The 26,961-nt window shown below is 55.3% G+C and overlaps 1 protein-coding gene across 1 annotated transcript in view; it reads right to left on the bottom strand.

The window, feature by feature from the left end:
- Nucleotides 1–26,601, bottom strand: part of QSOX2 (quiescin sulfhydryl oxidase 2) — a gene marked incomplete at its 5' end in the record, with an annotated part of 31,741 nt that extends 5,140 nt beyond the window's left edge. The window contains 11 exons of the mRNA XM_055308022.1: nt 58–246; nt 2,941–3,091; nt 4,291–4,413; nt 6,278–6,407; nt 6,655–6,789; nt 8,246–8,391; nt 10,028–10,118; nt 10,265–10,370; nt 11,202–11,250; nt 12,727–12,827; nt 26,295–26,601. Of these exons, the coding sequence (XP_055163997.1) occupies nt 58–246; nt 2,941–3,091; nt 4,291–4,413; nt 6,278–6,407; nt 6,655–6,789; nt 8,246–8,391; nt 10,028–10,118; nt 10,265–10,370; nt 11,202–11,250; nt 12,727–12,827; nt 26,295–26,601 (1,528 nt within the window). The remainder of the gene's footprint in view (nt 1–57; nt 247–2,940; nt 3,092–4,290; nt 4,414–6,277; nt 6,408–6,654; nt 6,790–8,245; nt 8,392–10,027; nt 10,119–10,264; nt 10,371–11,201; nt 11,251–12,726; nt 12,828–26,294) is intronic.
- Nucleotides 26,602–26,961: the final 360 nt, after the last annotated feature.

Raw genomic sequence — 26,961 nt, 5'->3', positions numbered from 1 at the left:
CTTCACTGTCTCTGTGCTAGCCCCTCTGTACCCAAGCTTGGCCACCCCAATGCTCACCTGCCAGGCGGTTGTTTACTAAGTTATGTTTCTTCCAAAGCCAGAGAATTGCTTGGTCTGAGGTTTTCACGGAGTCCATGGATTCCTTAGCCATTTCCTCAAAATGCTCACTGCACTCCTTACAGCCAAAGAAGGTATGAATGTACCTCCTTATGGTCTGCAGCACCGCCTGGGGGTCATCCTCAAAACCTAGAGGGTCAGAGGACAAAGCGTTGACACAGTGGGAGTGTGTCTGAAGGCTTCTGCTGGAACCCAGGGCTCAGGCTGGCATGGGGAGCCTGAGCAGGCCAGGTGCCTGACCGGGAACCCTCAGAAGCCTGCCTGTCTGCACGGGAAGGACAAAGGGAGGAAGCAGCATGTCCCAGACTTCTACTGCATCCAGAAGGAGTGGCACCATGCGTCTGGGGAGCAGACCCATCGCCAGTGTCTGGGTGTAGCACGCACTCCAGGGTGTGCACAGGGGCCTGGGAAAATCAGCTAGATGCAGTGAGACACAGGGCTCCTTCCAGAGAACAGGAGGGCAGCCGCCGGCAAGGACCTGCACCCCTCTGAAAAGGCTAGCCCTCTTCATGAGTGGCAACTCCAGCCTTGCCCAGCCACATGGACCACATGCCCCATACGTGAGCACAGGTACTGCCAGGACACGCTGACTGCGTGAAAGCACTGCAAATGAGGAAACATGATCTTTCAAGAAAATGGTCCCTGATGGCAGAAGGAAGCAGCTAGCATCTCACTAAAACAAGGACCCCTGAGAAAGCAAAAGGGGGGTGGGGACAGGGCTGGCAACAGCAGCTCCCTTCAGACAGCTAATGCGGGGGATTGAGCCAACAAGCGAGAGACTGTGAGATTAAGCAGATTAAATGTCAGCATTAAAAGAAACACAGCAAAATAATTGGAAAAAAAAAGATGTGCTTTTGAGACTGAATCCGTCTTAATCAAGAGCAGGCCCTCGAGGGTGATCTCTTTCTTTGCCACTAGCTGTGGCTCCACTGGTGGAGGGCCAGGACCCTGCATCTGTCGCCGACTTCAATGGGCCTCACCGGGGTTGCCAGAAATTCCAACTGAGCAGCCAGCCACGGTCTCCTCAGCTTGGTGTGTCTCAGAGGTGGTGGGTGGCAAGGGTCCACAGACACACAGCGAGGACATGCGGCTGACCCTCCTCAGTTCTGCTCCCTGCCCTCCTCTCCCTGCCGCCAGCTGCCATGCATCCCTGGGTAATCCTCCTTTTCTCTCCCCACCAAACCACTGCACGCCCGGCCACCCTAATCTTTAGAGTGGACAAGAACCATAAACCCTACCTGTGGGGGATTAGAGGACGCGGCGGCTTTTTAGTAGATGGGGTTTAAACACCCGCTAAGGAGAGGAAAAACCTTCCAAGACCTAATCCGGCGGTGTCCATCTGACCCAGTTCTCTGGGCATGAGACGCACTCCTCAGATATGGCTCCAGCCTCAGCCCCGAAGACCTTCCTAATGGCGTGCCCTGTTGCTCAGCTGCTGTTCTGCCCCGTGCCACGAGCCCCTGCAGAGCCCCCGGCAGCCCCTCAGCAAAGTGTGCCTCCCACATCCCTCCACAAGGCCCCGAGAGATGGACATCAGTGTCACCCTGAGGAGAGCCAGGGTGGTGAAGATGTCCATAGACAGCACATGGTGCCCACAGCGTGCTTTCATTGCTTCCCCCAGCGCCAGGTGGACACCCTGTCCTCACCAGGGATCCAAGCCGGACAAGGACCATTTGACCAACAGGCTGTGACACAAGGGACACCCTGCGCTGGCTGTCCCAGCCCCAAGGTCCTTCCTGAATGTGGGGCTGTAGGGAGCTGGGATGGCCCTATAGGCGTCGCACCTCCTGAGTCTCTGGCCACCCAGCAGGCCGCACTCACTTAATCTGAACACATAAAACCGTGGTTCTTTTAAGCCGAGCATTTGGTTTGGTTTGTTACAAAGCAAGAGATACTGCAGATTTCAGTCTCACTGGAAAGGATGATGGAGTGTGAGAGTCCCAGCCCTTAGGCAGTAGAAGCATCCCCGTAGCTGCCTGACTGATGCAGTGGCTAAAAGGCAGGCGATCCACCCACCACAGACAGAGGCCAGCTTCATGGGGGGGAAGCATGCATACAACCGAGTCCAAAGTGGATAAAAACCCAGCAACGGTCTTCACTGCTTGGGTAGGACACAAAACATGATGATTCTGGTTTAATGATTTCCTGATCATTAAAACTGCTAAAGCTAACTTATGCTTCTGTAGCTTTTAACCTCCTGGGCAGGCAGCCTCTGAGATGGCCCAGGGTCACAGCTCAGCTGGCTCAGCCCCTCCTCCAGGCTGGGTGGGCCGCGCAGAAGCGGCCAACACCACACTGGGGATGGTGCCCTCTCTGTGGCTTGCCCATGAAGCCAGCTGCCACACTGAGAGCCAGGAAAGCCCTGATCCCATGAGTGAGCAGGAGAGGGTCTCTTCCCCACAAAGATCCCCGATGAGATGCCAGCCTGCAGGCTCATGAGGTCTGTAGCTGGGGACCCTGATCCAGCTACACCTGGGTTCCTAGCCTACAGACACTCTGACATAATACTAAGCCATGGGGTTCTTTGTTATGCAACAACAGGTAACAAACACACATTTCCAAGTACGCTTCACTCATGTTCAGGCTTTTGATAAAAGCAGGTGTTACCCTGCAGATTCCTGGCTGTGTGCACTCATTCCTGCACATCAGCCATGCACAGGTGGGTGAGCTCTGAAGTGCCTAGGGCCTGCAGAGGAGTGCACCAAACACCTGAAAAGATGCTCCCTCCACACTCCTTAGCATGGGAACCTTTGGCAGCCCTGAGGACATGTCCCCTCACCTACAGCTTCTTACGTGCCCCGGGCCCCCGTGGGGACAGTTTACCTGTGCCGTCCAGTGCCTCTGGATGGGTCCCAGCTCGAACAGTCAAAGTGTGGAATAATTTCCAGAGAGAACAGGTGTAACCCCTGAACTCTGGTCGGCTTCCTTGACATCCAACCCACTTTATGCGATTAATAAGAAATATTCCAGAAATCTGCCAGGGGGTGGGAGGAGAAGAGATCAATAAATTGTTAAAATCATAATAGTTGATGATAAATGTTCTCTGGGTGCTCGTTACAGAGTGTACATTTATCAAAACTTTGTCAACTGTACATCTCACTATGTGTGTATATAACTGAATACCAAACAAATGAGAGAACAGTCTCCACTTTACTAAAGGAATTCTCAAAATAGGGGGACGTGGCCCAGGCCTTTCCGTCCCCCAGAGAGGGGGGTTCGTGTGTGTCTGGACGAAAGAGCTTTATTAAGGGATCAGGATCGTGTGTTAGAGTCCATTAAACCAGCACTGCTGGGGAAGGCTAATAGTAGAAAACCTCAACTGTCCAGTGAGTGTCCACCAGAGCAAGCATGGACTATGACTGCACGGGCAGGAAGCCAAGGCCCTAACAGCTCGGGAGCCACGTGCCTGCAGCCAAGCACAAGCTCCCAACACTCAGCCCATGTCCACACCCTGTGTCTCCCAGCCAGTGGGCACAGGGCTTGTCCCTGGGGCCCAAGTATGCAGCTCGTACAGGGAATGGGCATGCAGAACAGACCCTATACCCAAGGACCCTGTGCTGGCCTCCAGCTCGGGTGGAGGTCAGGGGGAGGTCAAGGCAAGCACTCAGCAGTGGTCTCTATGCTGCTGGTGCAACACGATGTCTGTGAGGGCACCTGATGTGGACTCCCGCGGGCATGCTTACTGCCCACAGAATCAGCCTGACCAGGGAGCCACTGGGTTTGCTTCAAGTCACTAACACCTCTGGGTGCCCATAGGGGACACGTCGAGCATGGGTGGAAGGGAGGAAACCCTCACCTGCTGGCAGCTGGCCTGGTGGCAGCTCTGGCAGGGCCTCCATGCTTCTCATGGAGCACATTGCTTTATTAGCCTTTTTAGTATAACATTCATAAGTTTATGAAAAATTTAACACAAAAGCCCTCGTGCCACACTGCCTGAGAAAGCTGCCCATCCTGTCACAGCAAATAGGGGCAGTAAAATCCACAGGGCGCACCTTAGAGGGACCCAGGCAGCTCCTGCCATGAGGTGTGTGTTGGGATGACAGGCCAGGGCGGAAGGCCACATGTGTGTAGCTTCCCTCTTTCCCAGGGGCTGGGGCTGGGTCCCCAAGCAGGGAGGACACGGACCACAGGGGCTGGGTGTGCCGTGAGTTCTGGCAGGAGTGCTGGGCTCACCCGCATCTTGTTGTTGACGAGGTCGAGGATGGCGTTGTAGGGGATCCTGTCGAGGGGGAGGTTGGCCAGCCACTCCTGCAGTGTCTCCAGTAGCTTTCTGACCGGTGCGCGGCCGGGGAACAGCTAAGCAAGGAAGGACTGCACTTAAGACGCCATCCCTTGGGACCAAAGCCAGGTGGGGTTGGCCTGACCTGGACCCACTGGGTCAGCTGGGAGAGGTCTTAGGGGTCTCACCTAGGACTGGGCTGGGGCGCTCTCCAGAGCACAGAGCAGGGGGGTGGGAGGAGCTGCAGGCAGGCTTCCGGCCAACGGCTTCCCAGCTCGGCGCCCCAGCCCACAACTGCTTCACAGTGACAGACGACACGGCCACAATGTGCCTTATTCGTCACATTGTCAAGGACTCTGCGGTCCTTTCTGAAAGCGCTATCTGCTTAGGAATTCCGTGCCTCCCGTGAATGCGTGCCCATCCCGCCTGCTGCCCTTAGTGCTCCCTCTGCCGCCCCTTTGCTGTCTAACTGCAGAACTATGTGAAAAACGCACGTCCCACTGAGGCTTTCATGCGAAAGTGTGCAACCTGCTGGTTAACTATACGTCTGCCAGCTGCACAGCTGCGGCCCTCACAGCCCAGAGAAGCACCCATTCGGCAACCTCAGGGGATGCGGCCCTTCCCAGAGGGACTTGGACTTGATGTAGCCTGTTAAATATGCAAAATGAAGTCCACCCAGAGCTCAGAGGGCTGAAGGAGGCCTGCTGTGGCAGGGACAGCCCAGCTCAAATCGTAGAACCCCAGGCCCGCACGGGTCACAAAGAGCCGCTACTGACTTGCCAGCATCTAACCTCGACTTGCAGCCAAGCTTCAGAAAAACTACTAAGAATAATTTATGGCCGCCTTGACCTACAAAGCTCTATGCCTAATGGAGGTAAAGGACAAGGACCCGAGCATGGGGAGTGCAGAGGGAGCAAGGACCACACAACGGGATGCACGTCGGTCTACACAACCTCCCTTTCTTCCCCAGAAACACATCATGGGTCTCATGACTCCACTGCAGGCTCAGCTTCCTTCCTTCCATTTCAAAAGTCATAGAATGAGCGTTCAACACACTATTCAAGTGAACAGGAATCATTCTGTCAGATACCTTACCTGAGCAAAAAACACCCTTTATTTATTTCTAAAGATACTATTTTTAAATAAATTCTACATTCAGTGCAGGCCTTGAACCCACAACCCTGAGACCCAGAGTCTTAGATTCCACCAACAGAGCCAGCCAGATGCCTCAAGAGAAGTCCTTGAAAACTGAGCTTCTGTAACTTCTTGACAACGGGCACGGCTGTGGTGCCTGACACAGGGACAAAGGCCTCTGTCCTCAGGCCACTGTGACTGAGGCCTTCCCTGAGGTGAGAGCACAGAGGGGCCCCAGGCGCTCCTTGGGGAAGAGTGATAACCTGCTTCCTACTGCTGTAGCCCAAGGAAACAGGAGGCCTCGGATTCTTGGCCCTAGAGCTAAGAGCTCCTGGGAAAGGTGACCCGATGGCCACTTCCCAACTGATGCTCATGCACCACCGGTGATGGTCCCCGCCCACGGGCCACAGTCTGCACATGGATGGCTGATAAGCGGCTGCCGCTGCTGCCCTGCCCACACACCTCTTCCCACCCTTTGCAAGTGTCCTCTTTCAGACATGTCATAGTCCCAGCCCTGCCTTGACACCTTGTGCTGGTGTCTTCCTAGGCCTGTTGTCTCGGGGTCACCAGGCCAGCAGTGATCTGCGCTCTGTTACATCCCCGGGGCTCAGAACCAAGTGAACGCCCAGCAGGCACGTGGTGAGCAGGGGCTGCACAAAGGCCAGTACGGGCCTGGGCAGCTGGAAGACAGAGCTGTCATCCACCTGAGGTCGGGGTCCTTCCCTGCGGAGCCCCAAGGGCGCCCTCGAGCGCAGCCCCCATCCCCTGGCACCCCACTCGTCACAGCCTGGCTCAGACGCTGCACACCTTGGCGAGGACAGTGACGAAGTCCTTGAGTGTTTGTAGCTCGGCCCCCGCCAGGGACCTGTGAGTGGCCAGCTCTACCCTCAGCAGGTAGTGTAGCCCGGACTCAAGATCCGCAGTGTACAGCTTCGACCTGAGGGCAAATACCATGAAGTCAGCTGGGAACACACCCTTGCCTGGCTCCCACCTGGAGAGACCCCCACTCCCCACAAGGTGACACCATCAACTCTAGAATAGCCCAAGGCTCAGGGGTCTGTGTGTGTGTGTGTGTGTGAGAGAGAGAGAGAGAGAGAGAGAGAATCCCACCTGCAAAGGGGCTGTAAGCCACCCAAGCACGCAGCCACGCCCCTGGGCAGCTCAGGACCAAAAGGAATACCTGCCTGTCAAATTCTCTCCAAATGACAACTTCAGGATTTTCTTCTTTGTTGGGCTTTTCAGGCAACGAAATCAATTTTTTCCTCACATCCGGCAACGACTTCAAATAAGAGGAAAAAAACGATCGGAGGGGCTTCCCGCTGCGAGAAAGGGGCCAGTGAGGGCACAGGCCAGGGTGCCCCCAGAGGCCCAGCCCCTCTGCAGGGGTTTGAGCAATGTGCCTGTCACCAGGCACCCATGTCCTCCACAACTGAGGGAGTTTGTCCAGACTCCCAGCCCACCCACTCATTGGGGACTTGCTGCAAGGGTTATGGGTAGAAAAGCTGGATGCTGGCAGTACAGGTGTTGGGGGGCTGGCCCTCCACCTGAGAAGGTAAGACGAAGCCACAAATAACCCAGTCAGAGCTGCGGTAAGTACTAGGACTCATTTTTGCTCAGTGGGGACGTTGAGATGTTTTGTAAAGCTGGTATGAGCATCAGCCAGAAACATTACACCAACTGGGGTTTGCAGCACACCCAGGAGCCCTCGTTGCAGTCTGCCAGCCCTGAGGGACACCAGGTGGTCAGGGCTGTGGGGACCCTGGACTGGATAGAGAGGAGCATGCACTCTGAGGATGTGTAAGGCCGCTACCGAGCACCTCCAAACGGGCTCAGGGCTCACCGCCATCCAGGGCTCATTCTCATTCCCAAAGCAACAATGGTGAAGAGGTGGTACAGGTGTTGCTTTTAATATAAAAGGAGCATTTTTCCTTAAAACAAAATGGCATTTGGTTCAGGGAAACTCCGCTGAGAGTAACACCTGCTGTCACAGTGGCGCTGGATGCCTCTGCCGCTGGGCCAGGGCAGGGCACGCAGGCCCAGGGCTTGGGAGTGTCCAACAAGCTCACTTGTAGAGCATGACATGAGTGGCCCAACCCACAGAGGTTGCCATGCCTACCCTGTTCTTTTTTTAAATATTTTATTTATTTATTAATGAGAGACACAGAGACAGAGACAGAGAGAGAGAGAGAGAGAGAGAGAGGGAGGCAGAGACACAGGCAGAGGGAGAAGCAAGCTCCATGCAGGGAGCCTGACGTGGGACTTGATCCCGGGTTTCCAGGATCAGGCCCTGGATCGAAGGCGATGCTAAACTACTAAGCCACCCGGGATGCCCTGACTTCTGGTTCTTAAGGGACTGGGGCATGTCTGAGGCTCTGGGGAGGCCACTTCTCAGCTGAGCCAGGAGCCCGGGGATGGAGGAAGTGTGTCCTGGCTGGGCTGTGTCCCAGTACTTGGAGACTCACCAAGAGCAGCCTAGGCAGTGCTGGCTAAGTGGACACCTGCGGGCCAGCAGTCTGGGTGGGTGCCCCTGGGGGTAGACAGGTCTTCCACACCTACAGGAGGCTGGGGCCATGGCAGACACCACAGGCCTCAGGATCCTGTCTCACCTTCTTACCTGTGACCCTTCCCAACTTTGCTTCAGGTTGTTCACTTTTTAGCAGCACCCGGTGCACGCTGACCGTATCCAGGTGGGCTCTGTGGTCGGGCCCAGGGGAGGCTTCCACACTTGGAGGGGTTCCCCAGATCCAAATACTCCTGAAGCCAAATTATACTTACATGTTCATTAATCCACGTGTCCCATTTGGGTAAATTAAGTAACACGAAGGAAGGGAAGAAACACCCAGTTTCTCCAGGAAGGCCTCGTCCGCGTCCAGCACTCTCTTTACCACAATGTTCTCGTACGGAAGCAGGTCTAAGATCACCTGGGGAAGAAGAAAAGAAATGTCACCTAAACTGCAGATGGCCGGGTCTCAGGAAACATCACCTTGATGAAGTGCAAGGCAGCGTGGGCACAGAAATGAGAAACATCATGTGGAATACATCTGTGTCCACCTCCTCTCTGAGCCAGACCGACACTCCCATCTTCACTGTCACTGCACTCTCAGACAACTAAATGAGACGTGTGCAGGCCAGCATGGCAAGCTTGCTCAGCAGGCTTACAGAGCACTGAAGAAAGTGTGTATCCATAAACCGGTTCTGAGCCTCCTAAGCCAGACAAGCGCAGGCACCACCACTCATGTACATAGGGCTGTCTATGACCCTGGCCCTGAGCCTGCCCTAACACATGTGGCACATGCCCTGCTTGTGGAAGGCTAACAGTATCCCCTGGACAGCAACACAGCCCTGGCCAGCCAACTGAAGGCCCGCAGGCTGGGGGCCAGCTGAGCCTTCCCTCAAGCTGGCCCTGTCCAGGCTGAAGGGACGCAATGAAGGATACACAGCAATGGCATCTCAGGACCTAGAACAGTGAAACAGACCCTGGCATGCAATCAGGTGCAGAACCTGCACCTCTTGACTTCTTTCCTCAACAGAATCAGCGTATCTTGAACCAGGGGCGTTGCTGAAAGTGTGCACCATGTACTCCAGTGCGCCAGCCACCGGACTCCCGCAAACTGAATGCATGGGCTGGAGTGACCGCACTCGAGCCCCGCCACAGAGCGCCCCTAGGAAATACTGCAGCCACCTGCCCTGGGGAGCAGTCCCTGCTCAGATCTGTGTGTGCAAGTGAGAGGGGCAGCCTGGGGACAGTCTGGGGGGTGTCACGTGAGAATGCTGGGTCCCGTGGCTAGGGGCTCCTCTAGCCCCGCACTGAGAATCCCGATCAGCCATGGATAGGTGGGATGATGTCACTACCAAACTTGGAGGGCACAGGGAGACGCAGTGTGGTGGTCAGATCGCTAACATGTGTGGCCTTTGCCTGCGTACGTAGCAACGAGAGCTCCTGCCAGCAGCATATGACTCCCACCTCGGCTCCCAGAGCTCACAGAGGAGGGGAATAGAGCCAGCAGGCAGGCAGAATGGTGAGTGGGGAGGAGCAGGGGTGGGCATGAGCATGGGGGTGCAGCCCCATGGGCAGGCACTTCCTCCCACCTATGAGGGGAGTCCTGTCATCCGTGCTGATGTCTGGTACCAGAGGCAGAGGCTTCAGACCCCCACGTGTGAAACGAGAGTAGAGTATCATTCCACTGAAGAAACAATGTTTTACAGAACCTTGGATTTGGCAAAAAAGTTGAGCGTTCCCAATACAGCCAAGAAAAAAATCTTGATGGTGATGCCGACGTGTAAGAAATGAAGAAGGCAATGTGCCCTAAAAGCCAGGTCTGGGGGGCCCCCTCTCGGCCGCACATCGAGGATGAGGCCACAAGCCTGCCTGCTTCACCCCCAAGGCCCTTCTCACAGTCTTCTCTGCGAACCGGCTGATCTGCTGAGTGACACCATTACATTCCAAGAACTAATGAGCGAAACCCAGGAACGCCTCTGATCAGGAGGAAGCAGTCATTCCCACAGAGGAGCCCAATCACAGCATGCAGGTAGAGGGGGAAAGACAAGACACGGTACCTCACGTCCGACGTAAGAGCTGTTGTTTTCAAACAGGATGGCCACATAACGGCCATCACGGTTGTCCATGAGAGAAAGGACGTCACTGGGCCTTTCAAGAGAGACAAAGAGGCATTTAGGGCTCCCAAGAACAGCGAGCTGGCCATCATACACGGGCTTCCATATCACTGAACGCATATCTGAATGTTACAAAATTTAATTTAATTCCTAACATTCCCCCATTTTTACACTACGCACGGAATAGGGCCCAGGGGCGGGCAAGCCGGGGGCCTGTCTGCGTCTGTGTGATTCTGCAGGAAGTCGATCATTGTCCGCCTCACGGTCTGCAGCTCCCGGTCAGGCCCTGTGGGGAGGTATGCCGCTATCACAGCCACATCTGCCCCCCCACCCCACAGTGCCTCCGCTCAGAGCCCTGGAGGGCAAGGCCTAAGCATGGGGAGGGCCCATCGATGACCGTCTATCGAGGTGGGTACGCATGACCAGAGACCACAGGGTAACTAGCGTGGAACAAATGGGCACAGGAGCCAATCTCACAAACACAGTGTGGAGATGCAGGCCAGGGATGCCTTGGTGCCATCTCCGCCAAGTTCAAAACAGGCCCAGTGACCTGTGATGGAGAACCGCCACCACTGTGGACTGGCCTGGGCACTGGCTGCCCGGGGGGCTCTCTCATAAAATTCAGGTGAGCATGTGATTTGTGCCACTTCTCTGAATATTTTTTTGAGTAAAAGAGTTTACTTAAAAAAAGAAAAAGATTTCAACATGATATTTGCCAAGGAAGGCACGACACAAAATAAAAGCCATCACCGAAATTATGGGTGTTTAAAAACTCCTTAAGGAAAGGCAGGTTCGCTGAAGCTGGTGTGGAGCACGCAGACCCCATCACGTGGGGTCTCTGGGCTCTCGCATAAATCCTTGCTTTAACGAATTTATGAGGCAACTCTGACAGAAACATACAAAGCTCATGTCCTTACCTTTATTTTTTTATTTTTTTTTAAATTTTATTTATTCATGAGAGACACACAGAGAGAGGTAGAGACACAGGCAGAGGAAGAAGCAGGCTCCATGCAGGGAGCCCGACATGGGACTCGATCCGTGGTTTCCAGGATCAGGCCCTGGGCTGAAGGCAGGTGCTAAACTGCTGAGCCACCCAGGGATCCCTTCATGTCCTTACCTTTAAAATTTTCTCCAGTGGTAAAGTCCTTGGTGAATGCCTTGAAATACTACGAGGAAAGACACGGGACAAGTAAGCAGCAGCCTGACCTGGGGTCTGGGCAAACATTTCATCTTTAACCTGACCAGAAAGCTTATGTTCACTGATGACGAGCTACCCGCTTCTAGGCACGTCTGCGGACATGTGCGTTCCCGAGCAGACTCCCCATGAGTGCTCAGTACCAACTGGGGCTCTGTCCCCAGCAGGGCTAGAAGTCAGACAGTGCGGCAGGCGCTTTCCCTAGCCCCCAGCACCCATATGCATCCTAGTGGGTGGCTTGGGCTCAAGCGACATATAGGGAGGGTGACAGGTACTACAGAGCATCTTGGAGCAGAATAAAGCATTAAAATAAATCTCTTCTAGCGAAGAAATGCCAAGATGGAGAGCTGCAAACCAAGTGAAGAGACTCTCAGTTCTCACAACTGAAAGGTCAGTGTGGAGAACACATGCAGGGCTCCTGTGAGTCAGGAAAAAACCTGCAACTACCCAAGAGCAAAGGGGCAAACAGTAGGAGCAAACAGGGTGATGCAGGGCTGGTGAACAGAAGACGTGGCCACGATCACACGCGTGGGGAGCAGAAGGGGTGTCCTTAGGGAACCGAAGCCACACCCAAGGGTGCGGGGTGCTTGTGGTAACCCTTGCTCATCAGGAGAGAGGAAGCCCAGCTCGCACAGCATCCTATATGTGCGGCTAAAACAAAATACAACTCTGACAAGAAGGCAGACAGCAAGCAAAACTCCAGAGAAGTGTCACTTGCAGGTGGAGGCGTGGCCGCCACAAAGCCTAGCTGGTGAGCAAAGGGAAAGCATCAGGCCCCGAGCCACACACAGCACAGGTGTCAGGACTGGAAGACTGGGGCCCTCCGAGCTTCCTCAGAGGCTTTCTAGGATGTAAATACCGTCCTGAAGCATTCGTGGGCCCACATGGACCACACATACACGTGCGCACACACACACGGGCACAGACCCTTCATGCGCCTCTTCAGAAGTTTCTCAACAGATCTGTTTATTCTCTGCCCCCAGTGGAAGAAAAGGGTCAAACCCGCATGCGGGGCCACCCTCAGGCCACCCACCAGGTGTCCCTCTGGCAACCCAACCTGCCATATACACAGTACGTGGAGGGGGCCCAGCCTGACATGGGTCACACACACACAGGAGCAGGGAGGAGAGACCCCCACCCCCGGGGCTGGCCCACGCCCACTGGGTCTGCATACTGCAGACCTCCCCGTCTTCTGCTCCTGCTGTGGAGTGGGTATGAGTGGGGGGTTGGGTGTGCATGTACAACACCCCCCAACAACATGGACAACCCAAGAGGGCGGAACAGGAGGATGTGCAGACACATCCTGCCAAGTTTGGGTTGCATGCCCCTATGTGCCCAAGCATAGGAGTCACACACAATGCCGCAGGAAGGTGTCCCTCGGGTGGAAGGGAGGATAGGAGAAGGGAGAAGAGAAGGAGGGAGAAGGGGGGGCGGGGGGGGTGCTTACCCGGAAACTGGGGTAGAAGTGGATGTCGTAGGCTCGGCATACTTCATGGTTCTCCTCCTCCGCACAGTCCAGGGCAGCAACGCGGATGGCTGCAGCCCAGTCTGAAAAGTGGGAGTGCGACTTTCAGGGTGGGGCTGGGCCTGCGCCCCCCATGGGACATCGATCAAGTACCCGCATGCACAGAACATTCCTGTGTTGGGCTGGGAGAGAGGGATGAAGCCCCCATGGGATGAGGGGTTTCCCATCGCAACCACATGGCAAACAGACCTCTGCTGAATGTGCTGGCCACCACAGGCCTCCCACCAGGGCCAGGAGAGTGCCTGCAGACGAGGGACCCTGCAGGCCCGTTGAGAGAGAACGGTCCCCAGCACTCGCGCAAACAAGAACCAGCGCTGCAGCGTTGGAGCAGCGGTCCTTCCAGGAAGCAGTTCCTACCTCCCCTGGACGCCTCCCACAGACCCCCTGAATGCTGGCACCTGTCCTGGGAGTAGAACAGGAAAAGGTTTAAATATATACTCTGCCTATCTTTGAAGGTTTTCTTATGGGAATGTCACCACATGTGAATACCACAGAGGTCACACCAGCTCTGGCCAGGCCGCTCGCTCCCTCCAAGCTCCCATCCACTTCTGGAACCATCCCATCATCAGGTCACAGCCAGCAGTGGCTGTAGTCACACCAAGTCACATGGAAACACTCTCTACTCAGGGCTCACATCTCCCCACGTTTCTCTGGTCGGGAGACCATGACCCTGTCAGGTCATCTACTGCTCTGCGATCCCCGGTACTTCCTGTCAAAGACCCTGGATCCTTCATCCGGTGGCCTCCCAGCACCAGGGCTGTGCTGACGACACCCCCACCCCTGATCCTGTACCTACATGGAGACTGGAGTCTGATCCTCCGGGGAAGTGGCTTCCCAGGTGGTGGTGTGCACTTCCACGAGGAGGTGGGTGACCCCTGGCTCCCTCCCTTCTCAGTGACAGCCACCAGGAAGACACAAACTCCAGATGGGCGGCTGGTCGTCCCTGCTTCGCATATGGTCGGGGCCCCTCTGTACAGAGGAACCCAGCTCATGGCAACCCTGAGGCTCAGAGCACACAGGAAGGGAAGTGCTTGGCTCGATCCTGTGGTTGCCAGTCTCAAAGCATGGCTTCCTGAATATCCTCCAAAAAGTGAGGTTCTCTCTTTACAAGATTTGATCCCTTTCCCTAGGATGTTAGGGTTATATGTGCAAACAGCTCCCGGCTCCTTAGGGGACAGCCTGAGGAAGCAGGACAGGAGCACGGCAGTCTGCAGACACACAGCAGCAGAGTACTCACAGCATGAGAAGCAACCAGGTGTGGCCCAGTGGAGGCAGGTGGGGCATCAGGTGCTGACACCTCACAGAGACCTGGAGGAACCGGGCCACCCGAGGGATGGGCAGGTCCCTCCTGGGCTCCCAAGCATGTCACTGCCCCTGAGAGGCTCTGTGCTGCCGTGCATCCTGACAGGACACCACGGGTTTAAACCAGTAATCTGGTTGAAAATCACATCATAAACGTTTTCTCTGCATACTGGCTATGATCTCGAACTTCAGAGGTTACATTAAAAACATGCCTGGAAGGAGAGAAGACACCGGTCATGACGAGATCCCCAACACAAGGGCTCCTGTACGTTGCCAATTCCATAGATGCCAGTTTTCCATCTAACTCACTACTTGTGCTAAAAAATATTCCCCTTTTTCCTCTGCCCTTACACATTTACCAGTTATTAAAATTCGAAGAATCAAGTGAAAAAAAGCCACAGCTGATTTTCACCCCCAAAAACCAGTACAGTTCCACTCATGTTGCTCCCCTGAAACCAATTCGTATCCTGGGACCATTTCAGATGTCTCAAAACAAGAATCACAGAACCTTCCTGAACCACAGGTCACATCTTCCCGGAGTCTCGAATTACATGGAACTAAGGAAGAACAGTTAATACTCTCATCCAATTAGTGTAGCAGATGGCCCAGAGCGTGGAGCTCAGCACGGTGCCAGTGGCGCCCTCCATTGCATGTGGCCCCCTCCAAGGCAGCAGCCCCCCAACCTCTATAAGGCACCTTCCACTGCAGTGGCCCCCACCCTGCACACGGCCCCCTCCACCACAGTGCCCCCACCCTGCACATGGCCCACTCCAAGGTAGCAGCCCCCCAGCCTCCATAAGGCACCTTCCACTGCAGTGGCCCCCACCCTGCACGTCTCCCTCCACCGCGGTGGCCCCTACCCTGCACATGGCTCCCTCCACTGCAATGGCCCCCACCCTGCACACGGCCCCCTCCAAGGTAGGGGCCCCCCACCCTGTATACAGCACCCCCCATGGCAGTTCCCACTGCCCTGCCGGGGGAGCCTTCTCCAGCCTGTCATCCTCGCTTCTCTTCCCATTCATCTTGCAAAGTGCCTCCTCTTTGCTACATTGTCCCTGCCTCACAAACACAGGATTTCACCATTTACTGGGAATTTCCACGACATGCTGTCATTTCATGCTTTAAAAGAAAAAAAAAAAAAAAGCACCCACAGCCCAAAAAAAGTACGTAAGAAAATGAAAAACTGCCCCAAGGGCTGACACTGAGCATCCACTAGAATCCTGATGAATAATCAAGCCAGATCAGAAACAGCGGGGGGGGGGGGGGGGGGACCAAACCAGAAAGAATGCACTCTGAGACGTTCACTATGGTTTGGTTTTCACGGTAGGATTTGGTCTGACTTCCTAGTTTTCCTATTTTTTCTGAATAAGTGTGTCTTATGTATAGAAGCAAATGCACGCCATAATCCCAGGGTGGACACTGCGCTGTGCATGTGTGTCCTGCAGGCTCCTTGCTCTGTTTCCCAGTTTCTACCTTCCTGGAGTTCCTGGTGTAAAGAGACTCCAAACAGCACCTCACACAACAGACTCCGTGGGTCAGGACACGGCAGGTGACAATGATGCTGAATAAAACCTGACCCAAGGCCACGGTGACACCAGCCACATTTTAATAGCCCTTTGGAATCAGACGTGGCATGAGAGACAGTGAACACATGAGCTTCGTGCATGGGGGGAGGAATGGCTGTCAGCCCTGCTATCGCAACCCGGTAACCACAAAAGCAGGATTGGGTGCTGCTGTGCCCTCGAGAAGACTCTCTGGCACCCATGGCCTAGGCTCAGCCCGCAGCCCCAGATCAGAGTGAGGCCTTGAAACCGCCCCCTGGTCTCTGTGCCCCCTCTGCAGCCATTTCCACCCCCAACTGTGACTCTGTGACTCAGCAGGCAGTTTTGATGACATGGTCCCCATCTCATACACATGCCCCACTCTGAGCAAGCGCAGGATACAGTATGTGTCCCAGGGCAGCAGCCAGGCTCCTGCACTCCCTCCAAACCTGCTTGCTGCCCGAGCTGCCCTCTTCCTTCCAGCTGGACTCCGCCAGGCCCAATATCATTGAGCTGGTCCCACCTACTGCTCTCCCACGATATGAAAGAAAACATTCAGATCAAGGTTGAACTATGTGACTCTTAAATTCCAACCTTGGTTGGAAGGGGCCTCAGAGGATGCCTAGCTCTCAGCAAGACAAGAACATCTGCAGGTAAGATCACTTCTTGTGTGTTGTCGGAACCTTCCAGATGGAGCCCCTCACCACATATTTCATCAGCTAACCTGTACCCTTGTCTCTCCTTCATTCACTCTCTGCCTCAAGCCACAGACAGGTCTGAGCACACTCTTGCCCCAGGACCTTTGCACCTCCTCTTCCTTGGGTGGAACACACTTACTTTCCTCTGACGTTTATTTGCTGCTTTTTAAAAAAAATTAATTTATTTATTCATGCGAAACAGAGAGAGAGAGAGAGAGAGAGGAGAGAGAGACAGGCAGAGGGAGAAGCAGGCTCCATGCAGGGAGCCCGACATGAAACTGGATCCCAGGTCCCCAGGATTATGCCCTGGGCTGAAGGTGGTGCTAAACTACTGAGCCACCCGGGCTGCCCTATTTGCTGCTTTATTCATCAATTTCTTTATTTTTTTAATTTATTTTTTATTTTTTAATTATTTTTTTAATTCATCAATTTCAACACAAATGTCACCTCCACAGAAGCCTGCCCTGATTCCCTGCCCAAGCACAGTTAAAAATGGCAAGAAAAGCTCTCCACTGGTCTTGCTTCCAAAACAAAGTACACTACGCAGTACTTTACAAAGCTTTCTTACCAAACCCCTACTGTCTGCCTGGTGAAATAGGCAGGATGCTACAGATGAGGAGGGTGAAGGCTGGAGAGACTAAGGAAACTGCCCAGGGATCAGAATCACCTTGGCGGCACCACCACCTGTCACCCACCATCACGCTCATGGAGCATGCACACAGAAGACTTGCACGTTCTCCAAGTGCCCAAGCGTCTTACCAGCACCGTGCTCTCCCTCTGCCCTCCACCTCCCTCCTCCCAATCCAGCCTGTGCTCCTCTGAACCCCACACGGTTACATGTGGAACCACCAACCACTTCCTCCACGAGCCTCTGTGCGGCATGTTTCCTTAAGTATATAGGAAACCAATTCTCTGGAAAACAACTTATCCTTGTGTTGCCAACATATTCTCTACCACTTCTCCACCTGACCATGGGCCTAACCATTCAGGCAGGAACCATGTTCAATCTGTGCTGAGCCCCACCCAGAGCCGCAGGGTGCAGCCGTGCTGATGGCACCCAGTGCGGTGACACAGCAGAAGCACCCTTTCCCACTCCCGGCACCCCTAGAGCTCACCTGACCAACTTCATGCCGTGCGCTCTGCAACGACAGCCTCATCACCTCTTGCATCTTGTGTAGGACTCAGTGTTATTTTTTTTTCTTTTAAAGATTTTATTTATTTATTCATGAGAGACACAGGCAGAGGGAGAAGCAGGCTCCATGTGGAGAGCCCAATGTGGGACTTGATCCCAGGACCCCAGGATCATGCCCTGAACCAGAGACACTCAACCGCTGAGCCACCCAGGCATCCCCAGGACTCCATGTTCTACAAGCCCACTGATCCATGTGATCCCATTTCAGCTTTACGCCCAAGCCTGCGATGTGACTGTCACCCCTCCTACTTTACAGGCGAGAGAAAAGAGCGCCAAGGCCCCACAGGGTAGGTGAGGGGCTCCCTGCATTGCCTCCCTCGCCCTGGCCTCCGGGGCACCCTAGCTACAAGGAGCCCTCTGCCCATGGCGGCCCTTGACACAGAGACAGCAACTAGGAAGGCACAGGAGTGCCAGGTGGCTAACCTTCCTCACCTCCTCTGCCCCTTGACATTCATGACACATGGAACCTGAGCATGCCATTCCAGTGGATCTCCACGCAGGGCACACAGGGTGAGCCACACACGACTGGCAGATCACACTTGCCAACTCAGTGCCGACGATGCAACAGCCCAGGGCAATGGTGGGGAATAATTCTCTGCCTGACAAAGGGGATGCCTGGCTGGAGAAGCAGGAGACAAGGCCGAGGCAGGTTGGGCTGGCAATGGCACCGGCACACAATGGGGCCCTGGGAGCCGTCCGGGGCAGAGGCCTCCTCCACCTGCCATGCGGCCACACAGACGGCAGCAAGCTAGGACCGGGCCACAGCCCCGAGAGGACCCTGACGGCTCTGTGCTGTGGGAGCAAGGCCGTTCTCAACCAGCCAAACGGTCCAGACAGGCCCCTTGCTTTTTCTGGTCCTCTAGCCTCCATGCGTTTCACCCCCCACCCCGCCCCCAACAGCCACACTACACGTCCTTCCGGGTCCTTCTCAGGTCACATCCTACCATATCCTGGCCTCTGCCCCCTTTACTGAGCTCATTCCCATTGACCTGCCAGGTGCCCCCAGAGGGCCCTGTCCTGTCCCAGCACCAGCAGGCCCATCTGTAGCTGATAGACGGCAGCCAGTGGCGGATGACATGGAGACACCCGTCTGGAAGCAGACCATGCCCCCTACATCTTGCTCTGCCTCTTACCAGGTTTGGAGAATCTAGGCAACTTCTCAGTCTGTCTGCCTCAGCTGCCCCGCCCGTAGAACAGAGGACACATAATATCGACCCTCTAAGGGGGTCAGATGGACAGTTGGGCTGACTGACAGCCACACATCCCACTCACGGCAAGGCCGGTAAGCATCTGCTGCCAGAATGTGTTCTGAGCCCTCCCCATAGCCAGTGGGGCAGCAGGGGACCCCACACTCGTGTAAATCAACAGCAAACTCCCAGTGACCCTGGCAATTGCTGTGCTACCAGACACTGGCAACTGACCAGGGTCTGAGAGGTGGGGATGGGAGGGGAGACAGCTCCAGGTAGAGACCAGCAGGCAGCAGGGAGGACAGTCAGTACCAGCAGCTCGAGTTGAGCTGGGCCAGTGCCTGCGAGGCTGAGGGTCTCAGGAGCGATTCTGTTCTGACATGCACAGAGGACCCAGACATACCTGCAACGTGGTGAGTGCACAACATCTCGCTGACGGGCAGTGCAGGGTCCTGGTATCAGAGGGACTGCAGAGCGGCTGCCACCCCTCTTGGGGTGCAGGAATACCCAGGGCAGCAGCCTTCCTTGGGGCTCTGGCAGCTACAGCGAGCAAGGTCCAGACAACACCACTTCAGGTCTCTAGCCCAGCGCCCGAATTCTGGGTAGACAGAGGGTCCTGCCCAGCCCGTACCCCACAGCTGGTGCAACGTTCATATTTGGCCACGACTCTCAGGCCCCAGGGATTTTGGAGGAACTGGGCACAGGTTATTGGCACAGTAGCGACCTTCTCCCCTCCAGTACCCAGGAGTTAGGGCCAGAGTGGAGGGCAGCTGACCCATTGCATGTGGAGCCCCTGAGCCTTCCCCACACGCCTCCCCCTGCCTGGCCCCGGCAGCACGCATCCCTCACCTACTGCCCCAGGCACAACCTCCCAAAATGCAACTGAAAGGGGCCCCTTGGTCCTGCACCTCCTTGCCCCCTGGAAGCTGGGAGCCAGCTCTCCTCCCAAGGGTGCTGGCTACTTGCCCAGGCAAGAAGTCGGGGCAGCCAGGCTCAGGGGAGCACATGGTCTAGGTCACAGATGCTACTATGGGGAAAACAGAAGTGGCACAGACCACAGTCACCAGCTCTGGCTTTTCAGCCTCCAAAGCTCCTTCAACTTTCCCAGGCACCCAGGAGGTAGACCCTGCCCTTCTGAAATAGAGCACAACTGCTGGTGGCTTAAAAATGAAAAAGATAGAGCACCATGGTGGCTTAGTGATCGAGCATCTGCCTTTGGCTCAGGTCATGATCTCGGGGTCCTGGATCGAGTCCCACATCGGGCTCCCCACAGGGAGCCTGCTTCTCCTTCTGCCTATGTGTCTGCCTCTCTCTGTGTCTCTCATGAAAAAATAAATAAAACCTTTAAAAAAAATTTAAAAGATAAAGTTTGGTTTCCCTAGGTTTTAACTACCTGCTTGTCCTCATCATAAGAGTGAACAGGGCAGAGTTGCAATGTCACCCATGAGCGAGGCCCTTGGCATGCCGGATGCCGCTGGACGGCTCTGCGGGAGCTCCCAGAAAACCTCCAGCACAGGAGTCTTTCCTTTGCCATCTCTGATAACAGAGGTGCTTGGTAAATTCAGCAGCGGGAGGGCTCCAGACACCACATCCACTGCAGCTAGTGTCAGGGCCTAATTTCCAAAAAGCTAAAGGCAGGTCTCATACAAACACAGGACAAATAGGCCTCAAAAGTGTTCCTGACCCAAGCACTGAAGGACCAGGTCAGGGGTGCGTGAACGGAGCACACAGCCTGCAAGAACAGTAGGCTCCGAGACAAAGCTGGCTGATGCCCAGCAGGGCAGGAAGCCCCTCACCTCCGGGACAGAAGCTGTGTGCTCCTAGCAGATGAGGTGTGTGAGTTAACGTGTAGCCTCAGAGTCAGAGCCCCTAACCAACATTGAGCATGCCAAGTCTGACGCAGGTGCAGCCCCCCTGCAAGCAAGCCCCCAGGGGAACCCATGACACAAGGCCCTGACACAGAGGACACACCACCCCTCTTTTTTCATAGTTGTGGGTTTTAAATAATGTTTCATAATGGCAGAATGTAGAAGAAAACTAGCTCAGCATGGAATGTAGCCCAAGGCAGCCGCTGTGCCTGGAAACATGCCATAAATCCCCATGCCTCCCGTGCTTCCAGGAGGGAAGATATCTCACTTGGTGAGTTTTGCCCAAAAATCATCCATCCAAAAATGCAACACTACCTAGAATGCAGTCTTTCCTCCTGTTCACAAACTCCAAGGGTCACCTCCGAGACACCCGCACTGCTGTGGAAAGACAAGTGTCATGGTGCCTACGGCTCTTGTACCCGCCTGGGTCCATCAGGATCCCCAAAAGATGGCTGGCCCTGCTGGGGCTTGCTCACATTGTTCCAATCTGACCTCTGTTGGTCACTGGCGCTCGGTTCTCCAGGGAACAGCCAGAGATTTTTTAACATAGAAATCAGATCATACAACCCGCTGCTTAGAACTGCTGTTCCTTCCTGCCATTCAGGAATGAGACCATGGTTTATCTCGCCTACAAGCCTGAAGCCATGGGCTTTCACCTGCTGCCTGACCCATCAGAACCTCCTCATTCACCACGAGGGCCACAAGGGCCCCTTGCAGTCCTCTGGACGCCTGCGGTCCTGCCTGCCACAAGGTCTCGGCACTTGCTGTGGCATGCCCCTCATCTTCTGAATGTCAAATGCCATGCGAGGCCTTCCTCCACCACCCTGTGCCAATCCAGTCATTGGGCTTATTTTCCTAGGACGTATGACCTACAACGAACCTCATTTTGTTTGTGTTCTGTTCACTGTCCCTTCCTCTGAGGCACAGGCTCCACTTGGATCATCCCTGCCTGGTTCACTGTTTCTCAGTACCTACCAGGGCCACACAGAATGTAACCAGTACAAGTTCCAACGTGTGGAAGGAGGATGCAAAATCTACCTCCGTGGGGAGCACAGAGGAGTATGGATGAGGCGAGGACAGTGCCTTGTGCCGGCACACAGAGGCAGCCACCTGCCCTGGTTCCCCAGGATTGTCGTCGTCAAGCGTGTCTGCGGAGCTCCGCTCGAGGCACAGCACACCCGCCTGCCGGAACCTGGCCGGCTGAGTGGAGGCACAGGCTGACGCCTCACCAGGTCTTTGTCTGCCTTGGAAAGGAAGCTGCCCTGCACTAGGCGGGAAGGCTTATGAGGAAAGCAGATGAAGGAGAATTTCGGTTACAGAGACACCAGCAGTCCCTGTGCTGGCAGATGGAGGCATTCACGGAAACACAAAAGACACAGTCTATTTTATCGAATAAAATGCAAACTATTTCAAAGGTTTAGCTTCGGGGTATCTGCCTCATTGAACTCGCGCCCTCCCTTCCTCCTGCCTTTCCCACCTGTCTAGATCCCACACACAAAGGACAGAAACACGCCAAATCGAATGCAAATTGCCTGCTTGGGCGAGTGTCAGGCTACCCCCAACGTAAGCCAGGGTAAAGGGCACTAGCTAAAGGGCACTAGCTGGGAGGCATCCGCAGAGCAAGTAACGCTCTGCTCACAAGCCTGCCCATTTTCAGGACCAAAGGCTTAAAAACACTCATCAAATAATTAAGCTTCTATGTAACAGCAAACTAAAATTTATCTCAGGTTTACCTGTCAAGCAACTCTATGACAACCTACAGGATTAAACCTCATACCACTACTTGCCAAGTTCTAATAAAAAGTCTATAGAAGTCGGATTTGTAGGCAAGCATCAATTTGTCATGAAAAGTGATTGTAATACAGGATCATTACCCTCTGGGATTTAAGAGCGTGCAAGAGGAAGGTTGTCTGGAAGGTGGAGCTGCAAGGAGGTTCTCTACCCTGGTGAAGCCTGGGTGGTGGGGCTTGCACATTCCAGCCACCAGAGGACGCTCTTTCCCTCGGAGTAGACCCCTTCTGGGTTAAACAAGGGTTTTCAGAGGACCCCAAGATCAAGTGCAGGCTATACAGGCCTGGGTAGTGGCACCCAGGGGGCTCAGTCAGTTGAGTGTCTGACTTTTGATCTCAGCTCAGGTCATGACCTCAGAGTTGAGAGTTCAAGCCCTGTGTTGGGCTCCACGCTGGGCATGGAGCCTACTTAAAGAAAAAAAAAAATATATATATATATATACACACACAGGCCTGGGTAGAAATTAAGCCCATGTACTGATAAGCAGAGGCCAGAGTGAGTTATCTAGAAGTTACTGGAGGTGGTTGGAGAGTCCTGGCATGCTGCCTCAGTTTACCCTCAGAGTGGAGGTGGACCAAGGTCTCCATGGTGCTCCTAGCCCAGCGCTCGGTGTAGTGGAGTTAAACTAGTCCTACACACAGTCCAGGGCAGCTGTTCCAGAGGTGTGATGGGACACAGCCATCCTGGATGCAATCGTCTCTCCTGAAAGCCTCACAACACTGCCCGAGTCCCCCAGCTCGTCTTCCTGGTGGCCCTGATGACCTGGGTTCTCACTGAGCTTGGCAATGCTGCAGCAGTACTCCTCTGGTCACAGTCATCACAGAGACTCGCGGGCGTGTCTCACTCAGGCTAACAGGGCCAGGGGTGAGGGGCACAACAGGCCTTCCTGGGCCGTAACAGGTCGTTGTTGCCCTGCCTGCCTCCAACCCAGAGTCCAGACAAGCACACCCCTGGAGGTGCACTGATATGTCACTCCACTGCCATCGGCACCCCTCCCCCATCACTCACCAGCCCCACTGGAACATGGGCCCATGGGGAACACCAAGTGGTCCCGGCTCATCTCCAAGAAACCTGCAGCCTAGCCAGGTAGGCGGGAAGACCATATGGTGAATGAGGAACTCAAGGGGGGGCAAGCCAGAGTGGACTCTGGGCAGCAAGAACAAGCACCTGCTCCACTGCTGCCACAGAGTGAGCTATGAGCCCCGGAGCCACGCAGCCTGTCACTCAGCTGTATGACCCTAAGTGAATGACTCAGCCTCATGGGGCCTCTGAGGGTCACCCTCTGCGACATGGGTGCACCAACACACCCTTGCAGGACAGGAAGAAAAGGTATGTGCTGGAAGTGACTGCCTGCTAAGTCTTGGGCTGCCCCTGAGCCTCACCTAGAATTCCAGGGCCCTGTTACAGAAAATCTGCCCCACTTTGGCAAGACGGGAGTAAATGCGAGACCCATAAGAACAGATGCTGAGGCTTCGGGATATTCCCTGAGTTGACCAACATCTCCACAGAGATACTTCACAGACAGCTCAGGGGCCATGGGATGGATGTCTCATCTCCGGAGTAAGAAGATGTGGCATCACAGAGGGACCTAATGCCATAGCTCTGGGCTAAATGATTTCTAGGAGCACAACGGAGTTTTGTTTTGCAAAGGATTTAGAAGTGACAGGCTGAGCTAGATCCACATAAACACTGGAACAACACCTGGTTACACTCAACAGTAGACCTTTTGTTTGTTAAGCCACCTTCTTAGAAGGAAAAACATTCATTTTCAAAATCTTGAAAACGTCAGTGAAGTGCTCAAGTTCAATCTAAATCTTTTAGGATAACAAAGGTATCCCAAAGCTGTGTGCAGAGAGGGCTTGCAGAGCTGGGGAGGAGGAGCCCCACCCTCTGCAGACCACTCCTCAGGCTTCCTGTCCCTTCTGAGCAAATGGCAGAGGCCCTTCAGGTAGCAGGGGTGGAGGGATGGCAGGGGAAACAGTGCCACCGCCACCGCCTTCCCCCCCAATCTCACTGGGGAGCAGAGCCTGTCCCACTTTCCAGAAGCCTGGAGATGGTGCTGAGGCTGGGGGCGGAGTGGCGGTGGATGGGAAAAGCTGGCTGGACACTCTCCATCTCAAGAGGGGTGGAGAGAGGCAACCAAGGGGGCCCAGTGCAAGGTCTCTGTGCCTGGGAGACTGGACAGCTGAATTCACAATGGGGCCAAAGTGGTGACAGGGGGGAAGGAAGCCAGTGCTCAATCAGGACCACAGGGAACGATGGGCTTCTGATCCCCTGTGGGCAGCTGGCCAGCTGGGGGGGGGGGTTGGGGGGCTCCTTTCCAGTGATTCCACGGGGAGTCGGCTGAAATGAGGCATAAAAAAGCGTCCTGTGGTAGATCACGTAGGAAGCAAAGGCTTAGACTTGGCAAACTTCTTTCCTGAGGAATTCTTGTGTGTGGTAGACATCCACGAGGGGGAGTTCATGGGCTGTTTCCTGGTGCTCTTGGCCATGAGCCTTTCCTTGCAGGTGTCTCCTAGGGCTGGTGCTCCTGAGAACAGTAATCCTGCAGCCCTGGGGCTTGTGCTGACAGGATGCTGGGCCTCATTCCAGTTTCTGACCCAGTGGGTCTGGGTTGGGGTGGTGACATGTTTCTAACAAGTTCCCAGGTGACCTCTCTTTGGGGACCCCAAGCGGGCCACTCCTTGGTGCTGAGGGCTCTAAGTGCTCCTTGGCGTCCCTATCCCTTTTCAGACCATAGTTGCTTTTCACTTTCAGCCATATTTCCCTTCCGTCTCAGGTCGTCTTCCTGTCCTGACTTGGACACCGTCCAATCTTGTTAGGGTAACCTTATTTAGCTAATAGTTGAGTTAATCACACCATTAGGTACAGATTTTACCACTTTCATTTCCAAAAGAAACCTTCCTTCCCAGTTCCAGGGACATCCTTACACGCTGGTTCGACGACAGAATAGTTTGCAACGTTCAAATCTGGTTCACCCTATTTGTATTTCAGATACTATATGAGAAAACCAAAATATGCACAAAATAGGTGACAAATGTCTTGTCACGGGTACCTGCACGTGAATGTACATATCTGTGTTTCTGCCACTGAAACACAACCCCTGAAAAGTCCTCCTGTTATTAAAATGCTTGTTTGTCCCCAGAGCAAAGGCTTTAAGAAAACCTACTAAGATGCTGCCTGTCCACCCCCCTGGGTTCCAGACACTGGGGACTTAAGAAAACATGAACTCAAAGAACAAAGTCTTCAGAATCAAAAATCCCAAGACCAGGAGGTAAGAGGAAAACCCATCTTAAAGATCGTCATTGACACTTTTGCACAAAAACCCTATTTAGGCTCTTAAAAAGTCGGTGAATCTGTTTGGCTATGAGAAAAATCACAACAAAGGATATAAGACTCAAAGTACAGGCAGAAAGTGTAGCAATTTGCTGTCCTCTTGCCCACGGAAATACATAATTAGAGGTCAGCTGCGCACCAGCTCCGCCCGCCAGGCCTCACTCTGGCCGAGGACAGCTCCGGCTGCGGAGCACCCCCCCCCCCCCCGCGCCTCTGGACAGCTCAGCCCGCCGGCGGGGAGGGAGCCGCAGACGCCCGCACCCCCAACTCCGCCTGCAGGCCGGCGAGTAGCCCGGGGACCGGTCCCCAGCAGGCAGCACGACCGTGCGGCCCGGAGGACGTGGTCCCGCTCGGCCGCCGCAGAGGTCTCGGGTGCCGGCTCCGGGAGCCCCCAGCCACAGAGGGCGGAAAGGGCAGGGGGCTCGGGGGCGGGACCGGGACGTACCGAGGCGCCTAAGGGGGTGTGCGTCGGCGAGCCGCGGGGCAGGGGCCCGGGCGGGGGCCCCACCTGCGCGGGGCGGGCCGCCTCACGGCTCCCGGCGGCTCCGCCTCGAGCCTCCAGGGCTGCGCCTCACCTCGCACGTCCCTGGCCAGGGCCCGCCAGGTGGGCGCGTAGCCGATGCAGTGGCCGCACCACGAGGAGTAGAACTGCACGAGCCACGCGGCGGAGCTGTTGGCCGTGGCCCCGCGCACGCTGCCGCTGTCCAGCACCCACACGGCGTCCTCGCCCGCGCGGTACAGCCGTGCGGCGCCGCCCGCCCCGGGGCCCGCCGCCGCCGCCGCCAGCAGCACGAGCAGCGGGGGCAGCCTCCGGGCTCGAGCCGCCGCCGTCGGCGCTCCCGGGCTGCGCGGCGCCGCCGTCACCGCCGCCGCCGCCGCCGCCGCCGCCGCCGCGGCCGCCCCGGCCGCCGCCGCCATGTTGGGAGTGCCGCGCCGCGCCTGACCTTTCACCCTGGCAACCGGCGTCACGTGCGCCGCGCGCGCCCGGCCCCGCCCCCGCCCCCGCGCCCGCCAGGCCCCGCCCCCTCCGGGGTCGCCGGATTTAGCGACTGAAAAGGTCCCGCGTCCGCCATGCAAATTTAGGGACCTTCTTCGATTTACCTACGCTGGGCTGCTGATTGGGAAACTCCCATTGAACCGGGGTAGTGGGGGCACTGGGGGAGCGGGACTGTGCTTTAGCCGGGAGCCCCAGCTGGGGCTTCAGAGAGTCTGCTACCCAGACCTGGACTTTTTAATACGAGA

This window comes from Nyctereutes procyonoides, unplaced genomic scaffold (assembly GCF_905146905.1).
Source record: "Nyctereutes procyonoides isolate TBG_1078 unplaced genomic scaffold, NYPRO_anot_genome, whole genome shotgun sequence".
In the NCBI taxonomy this organism is placed as follows: domain Eukaryota; kingdom Metazoa; phylum Chordata; class Mammalia; order Carnivora; family Canidae; genus Nyctereutes; species Nyctereutes procyonoides.
Note: the sequence above shows the minus strand (reverse complement) of the source record. Positions and strands in the feature narration are given on the sequence as shown.